General features: G+C 31.8%; 1 protein-coding gene across 2 annotated transcripts in view; it reads right to left on the minus strand.

Moving 5' to 3' along the window:
• The window catches only part of LOC125068181 (G protein-coupled receptor kinase 1), a 34,640-nt gene that overhangs the window by 6,285 nt on the left and 14,902 nt on the right, over nucleotides 1–13,453 (minus strand). For both annotated transcript variants that reach the window (XM_047677224.1, XM_047677223.1), the window contains exons 5-9: nucleotides 10,218–10,292; nucleotides 10,084–10,145; nucleotides 9,901–10,009; nucleotides 7,411–7,545; nucleotides 878–1,043 (exon numbers count right to left, since the gene is read on the minus strand). In XM_047677224.1, the coding sequence (XP_047533180.1) occupies nucleotides 878–1,043; nucleotides 7,411–7,545; nucleotides 9,901–10,009; nucleotides 10,084–10,145; nucleotides 10,218–10,292 (547 nt within the window). The remainder of the gene's footprint in view (nucleotides 1–877; nucleotides 1,044–7,410; nucleotides 7,546–9,900; nucleotides 10,010–10,083; nucleotides 10,146–10,217; nucleotides 10,293–13,453) is intronic.

Raw genomic sequence — 13,453 nt, forward strand, 5'->3', positions numbered from 1 at the left:
GTCACTTGTTACATGATATTAGATAATAAAATAATTATACTCTATTCATTTTACAAAGGTGTGAATTTCCCACACCTCCGTGTTATAATTAAATATTTTTTCATTATACATTACACGAATTACGTAACTCATTTGTAACACGTTAATTACTATTAATAATGCTTTGTTCACAATTTTTTACCGTACGAAATTATTATTATTATCAATAACAAAGAAAACACATTACTACGTTGACGTTATTTTCTAATATATCCATCGACTGATTAGTTAAATTTAATTTATTAATAGAATATAGAATAATCACAAACAGTATGAGGGCGAGGTTAAATATGAGCGGCATAAATTAATATTAAATATGTCAAGTACAATTGACCGCACTTTTCATAAAACACGAGAGATAATATCGGCCTTATGTAGTAGGGAATAAAGATAAAAAAATAGATCAGTGTACATTCATATTGTATACGCAGGATGCCTTTTCATTACGGTCAATTAAAACTCAGCGGAGTTCGATTAGTGGGACCTAACTGCAATTGTGACAACTCGAATGCACTCCACTTTGACCATCTCGTTAGAGTTAATGGTTGTCCACATCTATTGGCCACTCCGATCGAGAACCGTTCGAGTGACGTTTCATGTAATACTTGCTACAGTTAAAAACAATTTATCAACACAAATGTAACTAAAAAAACGTTTCTTAATACTGTTCAAAACTTGAGAATAAGTGGAGCTTACAAAAAGAAATTGCACAGTTGCTACTTTTAAACGGAACACTACTAATGCAAAAAGAAAAAGAGCCGAGTCGCCTTTAACGTTTTACGAGATACCAATTAAGAATTATATAAATAACGAACTCTGTGTTTCAATCCTGTCTTACCTAATATGACTTCGGCTGCATAAAACTTCATTTCTGCCTCATTGAAGACGCCATGTTGGGAGAGGTGGTAATGGAGATCCCCACCGTTCATAAGGTCCAGAATGAAGCAAAGCTTGTCGGGCGTGTGAAACGCGTACGTCATGCACACGATGAATGGACAATCCACCTGGAACAGACGCACGTATTAATTGTAGGAAATTGACAAATGAAACGTCATCTCGCCGTTGTTAGGTTTTCACGGCGACTCATGCTGTCGTACCTCAGACTTTCTCAATGACTCATACGTTTTTTCATAGTATTCCACCAACAATTTGATTAATGTCTCAATCTTATACAAAAGTTTCAAGCTCAATACAGAATTTTAAAATTTTAGGTGAAGTTTATTGATTTAAAAAATATGCTCTAGTAATAATAAAAAAATAATTCAAACCGATTTCGATGGTTTTCGCCTTCGTATTAAATTCTCGAGAAGTGTAAATAAACATTGTTTGACGCATTGGCTGGTCGAAAGGCGAAATAGCATAAAACTAATAAACTGCTGGAACGTTATGACGGCGTATTACGAGAAGCGGAAATATTAACCGAGCGTTGTGATGAATGCGTTCCCTTTGTTTACGAGACGGCCTCGTGACAAGTACGACCGGGTGAATCGAATAGTTTAACCACTTCCAATTACGTGGTAACAAATAAAATTATCAAACGATCCCACTTCATGAACATGTGGTAATCGAATTATGTTTTTGTGACCACTTCAAACATTATCTTCGCAGCGCCGAGCGATTATTTTGATTGATGAGCTTCGATAATCGCAAATGCGTATGAACATCGATTTGGACTAAATTTTAAATGCAATCAATAAAAACATACATAACGAGACACAAATATGTTGTCGGAGAAAGTTTTCGTTCAATTTGATAAGTTTACTAAGTCGGAAAAGTTGGATCGTTCAAAATTTTCCAAATAACAGAGACATCGCCAACAAAGACAAGAGAAGAGTTAGAGATAACATCTGGGACATGTGAACCGTGATCGATGCGTTAAAGTTGTCAATGTAATTGAAGAACAAGTTGATCTTCGAGACAAGGCGTGTCGCGCTGAGATAGCCGTGATCTTGTTAGTGCTGTGTACGACACAAGTAGACGAGGCGGCGCCCTGCTACCAGACGAATGCTCATAAAAGATAAGCTTAGTCGTTCTGACAAATGGACTGGAAGGCATTAAAACTACTCCTGTTCGAGCTAATAATACATCTATTTGCGTGAACGATCTCGAATCGATGCATTATATGAGTAGAAATTGATTTGAAAGATTAACCGCATATCAAAGCAATTACCCCTAAATCGGTTTATAATGTGATGTTAATGCATTTATTACGAAGGAAGTCAGTAATTTATCGGTTTATCGAGTAAGTAAAAATGATTATTTAATGATCGGTACTCGATGATTCAAGTGGTCGTTTGGATTCCAAACGGTAACAAGTAAATTAAATAAAATTTGTCAGTTTTACCATACATAAATGTTATTACAATAAATTATTTCAAGGAATATTGGTAAATGAGGTTTATTACTCGATAAAAGAATATATGGATGATTAAAAAGCATGGAGTTAGCATTCGTGGATTCAAAGGCATGAGCCTTTGTTTGTTGGCGGATAAGAGTAAATCTACTTTTTTGGTGGTTTTTTGGAGGTTCTCGTAATAACCTACATTTAAACCAATGATAGCTTTCATGTTAATACTGAAATAAATGATGATTCAACAGTTTTTATATGAGCTTGATTTTGAATAGCCTTATCCTAAATTGTATACATGAACCCTACAGTTACCACGTCGAATACATTTCGAAATAAGGTCAGAGAAAAAGAGACTCACATCATAAGTTAAGCCAACATGTAAATGTAATAAGTTAAGACTAAGAGGTCGAGGCGGTACCCGTTTTATAAACTTTGGAGACCGACGGACTTATCCGACTAGGGAGAGGCTTTTAGGTCACGAGAATGGATATGTCTTGAGTTCTGTAGATTTACCGTCTCTTGTATTTGAAGCGATTTTATTTCTAAACATACAATATATAGTCTGTATCAAAACCGACAGTGCGTCGACTATGTTTTCCAGAAGATTTATTGGTGTAGTCATTCTTAGCAACGTAGACACTCAATGTAATAACATTTAAGGTATTGTCTGTCCTTTCGTTTTTAAAGACAAATATCTAAAGAAATACTGATTACATTTCTATGATTTTAATATCTTTATATTCTATTAAAATTAAAATGCCCAAACGAGCAGGCCCTGTTGAAACGATATTTTACACCTACCGGTTTGAAAAGTAAAATTTATCGAAACTAACCTTAGTATTTTATAATAATTATAACAGACACACGAACGGTAAATATTATACTAATTATGTGACAAGTGCAAAACTATGCAGAATATCTTGTTACCGTGGCCCCACGAAGGATGTATTATTGACTTTGTGGAATCGATAACTTATGTTATATTCAGTTTATCTTTTTTCTCGTGATTGATTAAACATTTTTGGTCACTGTTTCCATCGTATCTATTGTAAATACAATTGATACGATCGAAACAGTGTAAACGTTAGTGTTCCTGTTTTGTAAAAAACATCCCACAATAAATCTATAAGTTTAAGACTATAGAACCGACCGAACAACTTTTTTTTTTAGTATGAAAACAGTTTCAATGAGGTACGTACCGAATGATAACCTAATAAGTCATAATACTTTAAATGTACCACTGCTTGGCTAAAACCTCTTTTCCATTCGATGAAACGGTTACAGCTTCTGACACGACGCTGTCCAATGTGGTTAGGTGGATACACATATTGCAAATTTTTACCCGACACATGTACATTTCCTCACAAGGTTTTCCTTCAGCGACAAGGAAAAAATTAATGATCAACACAATTTACATGTATGGGATTGAAGCCGTATACTATTAACTCTGTTTTCGCAAAATACACGTGTTCTAATCATTGGAACCATGATATACTAATTGTGCAGTCTCAAATTATTTGTTTTAAAAAAAAAACATTAAAAGTACAATCAATATTTTAACAAACTGAATATTCAAATTTCATAAAAGAATAAAGCAAACGTAATGAAAGCTTAGAATTAAGCTATTAATAAAGATGAAAAATTCAATTGGTTTGAATTGTAAAACAAAATGCAGCGGAAGCGGCTTGGACTACGACAAATTGAGGGCGAGCCAATTCGTTTCAGTCCAATTGGTCGGATATCGTTTATGTCCCCGATGACATATCATGTATACACACAGCGTTATGAAGATATTACTATGAATCAAAGCAGTATATAGATAAACAATCAAATCGTTGTCGTCATAAAAAAAAGAACAACGTGCGGTTTATGAAACATTTAGCCACTTGAAGATAAGATTTGTTTTCACCGAAACCTGTATTATTATAACATGAATTGTTTATGATACTTTTATCCGTGTTCATTAAAATTATCAATGTATTTCGAACACGAAGTTTTAACGTCGCAAATCACCAATGTAATGTATTGACCATTCAGACATATGGTTGGATTATATTTATTGAACAATTGCTAGACAAACAAACTTTTCGTCATTTAACTTATTAGACCTGATTTTGTATGATATTAAGTTTCTTATTCATGGAGACAAACAATGTGGTCGAGCTAAATGATACGATAATTTCAAACATCTATAGACTAGGTTTATATTAAGATTTATTACTTTTGCTCATAACTAAAAAGTATATTTTCTCAGCGAACATTCAGAAATCAGTGGGAAGAATATAATGTGAAATATTTAATTGATCAGGGTAAGATAAAACAAATATTAAGTCTCTAGGTTGAATAGTGCTCGTTTTAGGTCAGTGTCGAGTCACCATGGTTAGAACAGCCACGCTCAAGGTTCGTGCGAACAAATCTGCACAAGAATGCATTGAATACACGAGCTTCCAACTTTACTATATATATAAAAACGGTCTCCGTAGCACTTCGAACAATACTTCAGTTATATTCGAATAACGTTTATTCCTCTACATACATTCATTTCGAGTGTCAGTACAAAATCGAGATAACTGGTTGTCAATGTATACAATTAACATCATGATGAAATATTAAATCAATAATCGTAGAGTATTTTATTTTAAATACGAAAACGAAAATCAAACATTTATTTTGCCTGTACGTTAACAAAGACGCCTATATACTGTATATTTTTCGAATGAAAAGTCTCGTTGAATTTATCCGAGTTAAATAATAACGAAAACTCGGCGATAAAGCCTCATGTAGGTACCGAGAGGAAACACATGGTTGACTTGTCGCCAACAAAGATACGCGTCATGAACATACAACACATGAACCTGTAAATATGTTTCTGCCTTCTTTTTCTTTCTTGCCTTTAATACGGACAGACACATATTTATTTAACATACTATTATCTATATAGATATAATAAACACTATTTTTAAATTAATTGTATAAACAAAGTCATGCGATAGTGTGATTACATTATATTCGAAAAAGGCTACTGAGCTGTTAAGTTATCAAAGTAGATTATTATGCGGTTCAAACTCGTTTAAATTTATTTATTTTTAATTATTCATATGACGACGATGATCAAACCGATTTCGACCATAGCGGCCATTTGCAACCAGTTAACTGCAGGATTATATTCAAATGGATTATATTTATGTGTGCATAGATGTACTCTGTATTTCGTTACTTTCATTGTCCGATTGGACGGAAACCCACCATCGCATGATAACACTCATACGATTATAGATATAAGGTCAAACAATATCGTTTATTAAACCTAAACAGGAAGTATAGCATTCGAGCAGAATTTAATAAGCGTTTATAAGGTAAAAACTATTGGATTTTTAGTTTTTACTGAATGGTGCACACTAATGACATATTTACTTACACATCGCAAGAAGTGCTCTGAAATGGTAGACGTTTGTTATTTTTTTGTATGATTAAAAAAAATCAAAGTCAATATTTTCGAATACAATTACATACTTTAAGAGTAAAAATTACAGATTAAAATAAAATCATTAAATTGTGTTTCTCTCTACAAATTTTTCGTTAAAGCAAAACTTCATTGGAGTTCGCAACGGAACTGTGTTCCTAGAACGAGTTTTAAACAAAGATACAATTCCGTAGCAAAATCAAGTTAATAGTTTTGATATTTAACGCAAAATAACGTCGAAAGTTTAACGAACAATTTAAATAATTCTGACAAAATAATATTACATTATATATTTAGTATATGTTTGTACTCCTAAAATCATCAAATTATTTTAATTGCGACACAGAGTTCCACAAATATATTGATCAGATACATGAAATATAAACGTTTTCACGTATCTACATCTTTCACCATATAGACATGTATAAAATATACTGACAATCATAACCTTAAGAAGCTGACCCTAAATAAAGACGATAAAATTGGATCACATAAATAACCGTACCGAATATTTTCATAAAAAAACACGATAAAAAATTCGTTTATTCGTACTTAAATAACTTTATTACAACTTCTCTTAACCACATAAATGACAAACATTTATTGATTTACTTGCATGTTGATCCACTTACGACGTTTAATCTAGAATTTTTAATAACGATTTAATCAGAACCCTTTAGAAAGAATATTGCAAACTACTTGGTTTCTTACTCCAGAGAGTACGGCATTGTAATGCTATTCCTTTGTTTTAAATATGTAAATCTCCGTGGCGCGAACCACGCGATGGAAACATTAAGACGAATAAAAAAGCGCTCGTATTTTCTTAAAATGTAATTTACGAGAAAATTTTATACTTATTTATATAATACCCTGATTAATGATATTGTTTTCAAAACGGTATCTATTTATGGAAATATATAAAGAAAATTAAATTTATTTATTTGACATAAAAGTTTAAAATAAATACGAAAAGCATATGTGTGGATATATACATATAACGATTGGTCAAACAATAAAGTCGATTTTTTTTACTGCTCTATTAAAATTAAAAATATATTAAATAAGGTTAAAAGAATTATCGGGTAAAAAAAACGTTCAATAAAATTATAAGGAACTAGTTTTATTTAATTAATAGGTTTCAATGTTAGCATTTCAACTAAACTGCCGCGTTTGTTTAGCGGGTAGCCTAATGGCTGCAAACCGATTATTGGTTCAAATTTTTTAATAACTAGAAGTTGGATTTTTGCATTGATACGGATCATTGTGTTGAAAAGCACCTAAAGCCTGCGCCTAATCTCTCCATTCGTGTCGGATTGCCGTCTGTTTGGATTATGAGTGAGGAAGTACACGGTGCACCAGTGTTTGGACATATACTTATTGTGCATTATAATTTCTTCTGCGCAGTTAACTAATTCACGATATTGGCAAGCGCGACCGAAATAAAAAAAACATTAGTAAAAAATAGATTGTATTATATTATATAGAGTAATATAAATATTAAATTTTAAGAATTTTTTATATACATTTTATCGTTTAAAATAATAAAGAATGCACTCACCCCGGTACTGACTAGAGAGAGCATGATTCGCTCGTTGAGAGCGAGCGTCTCGCCTTGCTTCATCTTGATACGCTTCTTATCCAAACATTTCATAGCGTACATCTTCCCCGTGTCCGCCTTCCGGCAACCATAAACCTGGCAACGAGAGATTTTTATTAGATGTTTTGTTATCAATAGAAAATATTAGCGAATTATATAATAAGAAGCCTTAAAACGTAATAGCTTTATACATAAAGAGAGACACTTCGAGTCGCAATAAGACCAAGAATAAATTTTGGATCATATTTCAGATTATTCTTTTACAAAGAGGAACTTGGTTTCCTTCGTAACATTATTACTGAGTAGATGTAAGTAAATTGAACTATGAATTGACTTTGAGTTATTTTTTTTTGAATACCTTAAAAATAACATCCTAGTTTGAAGTTTATAGTTTTAATACACAAGTTAATATTAAGATTTTCATAATATGTACGGATTCAAATTTATCTATTCAAACATATGAAAGCTAAATGAACACGTAGCAAAATCATGAAGGAAAAGTAGGTAACTTTCTTTACTATTTGATTGCAATCCTAGAGATAGCGTATAGATTTTCTTTAGGGCTACCCTGGCACGGTTACACGTAGCATATTAATGAGCTCTCACCATGAACTATATTTTCTTCTCATATTCTAACCTCAGTAGAGAATAAATGTTGCTTTTTATAGTCCTTAATAACTTTTTCTTTTGACTAACTAACCAGGGCACCGACTCTTTGTTTATACTAATGTATATACGATGTATATACATTTATATGTAATATAGGTTTCGAAAAAAGTAAAACTGAATTAGGTCTCCATTAAACATGTGATGAAATTAATCAAAAAGAGTCAACAAATAATGCGAGTTTGACGACCATACACACACTTCTAGAAAACGTCATAACCAAGCATACTGTTTGTCAAAATGTTTAGATCAAAATCGGACCTATTATAATCAAGCCGTTATTACATTTACAAATACATTGTCACGAGAACGCCGTCGCTACGACACTTATCTTTTTATTAATATCGCGATAACATTCGCGAACGATTTTAAAATCTCGAACCGAGCGATTGTACCTTGATAATAGTTTCGAGACAATACAAATGTAATCAAAGCAAGATTTTTTTAATTTCAATAGTTCAATAACATTTTATTTAAACTTAGTATATGAATATAGTATTTCTGTTCTGAAACATGGTGCGAAAACCATGCCTAAGAACAACAAAAATGCTTACGCGACGATACTATCGATTTCGCGGTGCGATGTTGATCATATAGCATTCGCGAATACAATATCGGCTTTTACTTTCCACTGGAAGGATATTTGAAGGAATAGAACATAATAGATAATAGAAACTAGAATACTGTTATTGAAACGAACTTATTATTTCATAGCTCCTGTCCTTTATCTACTTATACCAATATCAATGAATCTATACTAATATATAAAAGTATCTTGTATGGCTGCTTGTTAGCGAATCTCAACTTAACCGATCTTAATGAAATTTGTCAAACAGATACCGAGCTTACTGGATAAGGACATCGGTTTTATAAAAAAAAAGGACGCAGACGGAGAACATGTCAATACCACCTGCCAATAACTGGTTATCAATACAATCCAGCGCATAGCAGGCGAGGTAGTCTCGCCGTAACACGCGACTGTAAACACTATTTAGTAGCGTGTTGATGTTTGTTCTCGGAGACCAAAGAGGATTATCTATATGTAAATATATAGTTTAGTGTCTGTTTATATTTACATTTTTAGAGCGTCTGTTAATAGAAACGTTTTTACTGAATTAGTAAGCTTTACTTTTAGAACTCTACAAAATATACAATGCGTAAAGTAACGTAATCTCATAGAAATTAACTTATTAGACAAAGTTTGAAGCGATATGGTTGAAACCTATTCACCTAGCGATATAAAAGTCCCAGGATCGGTCCTGACCCCATGGACTATTATCATCCCTACTCCTAAGACAAGCTTTAAGTCTATAAGAGGAGGAAAATAGGAACATTAGTAATTTCTTATAAGAAAATATCAAGTAATCACTTTTAATCACGAAATTAACTCGTGATAACATAACATATATACAATTTGTAAGTAACATTAATTTGATATACACATCAAATGTATATGTCACTGTAAAATTGTAAATATTGTTAGATTATAATCTATCTCGCAAGATTGTGAACTGTAACATATTGCTTACAATTTAAGGCATTACTTTTCGGTAGATTATAATCCACTCAAGCTAAAGTTAAATTATAAAAACTCTAACCTAACCTTACCGAAATATCATAAAACTATCGAATTTTTTGACGTTTCATATTGAGTTAAATCACCGTTCACAATATTTCGGCAGTTTACAATCTCGCGTAAAGTCTAACTAGACTAATACAATCTAACGATATTTACAATTCTACGGTGATACAGCATAGAATATAAAAAATAATAAACGAACTCACTTCGCCGAAGCCTCCTCGACCGATGATACGATGTACGCTAAAATCGTTCATTGTCAACTGAATATTCAATTCTAAATTCTTCCATTGGCAAAATCTCGTATATTTATCACTGAAACAAAAAATCCACATTAGGAAAAAATACTTGATCGCAACAATATTTATACAACCGTTTCGCTTAGATACCTTTCTAAGAAATTTTTAAACGGTTCTCCTCTTAAATGCTGGAATATTTCTTCAATATAGGGCTGAAATGTAAGGGCAGTTTTAGTAACATCGAACAGAATAATAAATCAATAAATATATAAATATAATTTTACCTCAAATAGATTCGGTGGTACCTCGTGTTTCATTAGATATTTTTGTACATGCGCGACGCATTCTTTAGAATAATCCTAAAACAATAAAAAAGGTTTATATTATGAGTGAGAATATATATCTTTTTTTAAATTTTTGGTATATTTAACATGCAATAAGGCTTTGACAAACCCGTTAAGGAATGTGCGGCCCACTCAACTGTCAAATATCAATACTCTTTATTTCGGTTTGTCGGTTTAAATGAATGAATGAGCAAAGACACTATCGACAGAACAACCTTTATTCCGGTTTTCAGTGAATTTAGGGTGCTCGAAGATATAATGTATATATCACCGTAAAATTGTAAATACCGTTGGATTATAATCTATCTCACGAATTTGTAAACCGTCGATAGATTGTAAACGGTGATACGACTTACAATAAAACTTATGAAAGTCCGATAGTTTATAATCTTTCGGTAGGGTTATATTAAAAAAAATTAATTAGGTTCGGTAGATTATAATCTAACGTAAAGTAATGCGTTAAATTGTAAGCAGTAAGTTTCGGTTCACAATCTTTCGAAAGCTTACAATTTTACGAGATAGATTATAATCTAACGGTATTTATAATTATACGGTGACATATATATTGTTTTACAGTCTAAGGGCGGAGGTGAATATGCACGGACTAGACATGCACTTTGCATTCGACAATGGTCGAACCTCGATTTCGTCTAAATTATTCAATACAAAACTTTATTTCTGAACACGTACAAGTCATATATATATATATATATATATATATTGTATTCCATATACATATTTTGGATAATCTCTAATTATTGTGAAGTTTAAGGAGAACAGCTAGTGGAGCATTTGTTATATTGCTCAAGACAAAAAAAAACTAACTATTATTCCTCGGTCTATCATATTGATATGATTATATATACTTTTTAAAATCAACTAAATAGGCACAAACATTTATCTGTAACACAAAAGCAAAATTAATAGGTCTTTGCAATAAAATATATTTAGTCTCACTGAGAGCACTTCACTTGGCAGTATACCGAAGACAATTATTTATACCTTTTCTCTCCCCCGAGAACGTCACTGTTAAGACAGATAAGTAAAGCGTCGAGCGCTTGGAAAAAGGAAACAATTCCCGTCCAATTGAAAAAAAGTCGTTTCAAATCTTCAATTTACCCACTAAAGAGGTTCTTAACTTTTAAAAGAATCTCGCCTGCACTGGATTCAGTTACATAAAAAACATTAAACTAAATAATAGATTTACCGTTGTTTTTTAATAAAGATTTATCCGTAAAAACTTTTATATTGTACATGTATGGATGTAGAGGAGTAAGCATAAGTATAACTTTTTTTAAATTACTTTTCATAAATTTGACATCCATTAAAAACATAATTATCGAAAGTAATATTATTTTTATTTTAAATAAGACAACCAACAGTAGATACAATATCACATCAAAATCAAAATAAATTACATTTCAAAATTATTTTGACAAATGTTCTACTATATATTATAAAGAGGTAATTAATATCTATTTGTTTGTATGTATGGAGTAAACTCGGAAACTAATGATTAATTTAAAAGAGAACCCAATTTAGAATTCGTATTTCAAACCGGTAGTAGATTAAGATAACCACTACGATTATATTTGTTGATATCAATTAGAAATTTATGTCTTTTATTTAATATTGAAGCCGAGAAAGATTAGACAGAATGATAAAAAATTAACAATAGCTTTAACCTATTACATATAAAAGTTATAATTTCACTTAAAGTTTTAACCAAATATTCGTTTACGGTTAGGACTTTAAATCGTTTTTCGGTCGGTAAGTTATTATTGTTACCAATATTTATGCATACTTATGTAAATATAAATAAGAAATATTAGCTCTTCGTAATATATAAAATATATGGTAAAACAGGACCCTATTACAAACACTCCGCTGCCCGTCCGTCTGTCTGTATGTCACCAGGGTATTTCTCATGAACCGTGATAGACAGATAATGTATTTCTGTTGCCGCTATAATAACACATACGAAAAAAAATGAATAAAATAAATATTTAAGGGGGTTTCCATTCAACAAATGTGTTTTTTTTGTCGTTTTCATAGTGGTGCGAAACCCTTCGTGCGCGAATCCGACTCACACTTGGCCGGTTTTAATATCGTATTCTATTACAAAAGTATTAAACGCATCTTTGAAGACGATTAAAAACAATCTACATACTATAATACATTAAAAATATTCGAACTAGCTTTAATCTCGTGACATTCATTGAAAACTTTTATGTTTTTTTTAAACGGATGTTTGCACGAGATTATTTCAGATGAGTGAACTTTCAAACGGATTGAACACACACACAGTGTTTACGACTAATGTATAAGTAAGACGTCGTACACGTACCCGTATTGCGATTGAAGGCTTACGAAGTGGCAGACGGCTGGCACGTTGCCAAGAGTATCTACTTAACAGTGCTCTTTACGAAAACATACGTCTGTAGCAACACTAATGACAATTTTAAGATTACTCAAACATTTCACTTAACCAAAAATCCTCCTTCTTTAAATGTGGAAATGTAGACATTTTGGTTATGTTTTTCTTCTCGTATGTTAATATTTTTATTTTATTTATTTTACTACATCCACGTTGCCTGTGCCTTTTTTTACATTTTATTTTTATAAATTGTGGCGTTATTTTATTATTTTACTAAACATCAGCATATCTTCACTGGACTTCGAGCTTGTCGTCTTCTTGGAAGACGTATGTTAATATTATAACACTGGACTGTTTTGTATGTTTGAAAGCGGTCATTTCAGAAGCTATGTGTATGAAAACGATGTAAAGATTATTTAGCTATATTACTTCAGGCTACGTACAGTGGAGCAATGACCATAACCAATCTGACAAGAAAGAAGCAAGTACTGGTCTTTATATGTTCGCACAGATCCAGAAATGTACGAAACATAGAGAGTACACCCTTGGACAGTTCTTTTCGGTAGAATCAATCGGCAGCAGCTTTATTTTATCTTACTAATATGACAAAGTTAAAAAATTCGTTTGTTTGTTACATTATTTCAGTAATAATATCAAAAATAGACTTTACAATATGTTTATACGTTATATATATTTGAGATGTAGCTTATCAATGTGGTTGTAGATTATTTTTTTGGTCCAAACATACTAATGAAAGTTCCAATTTCCTTACGGAGAAAATTACATTTAACATTTATTC

Source organism: Vanessa atalanta, chromosome 13 (genome assembly GCF_905147765.1).
Source record: "Vanessa atalanta chromosome 13, ilVanAtal1.2, whole genome shotgun sequence".
Taxonomy (NCBI): domain Eukaryota; kingdom Metazoa; phylum Arthropoda; class Insecta; order Lepidoptera; family Nymphalidae; genus Vanessa; species Vanessa atalanta.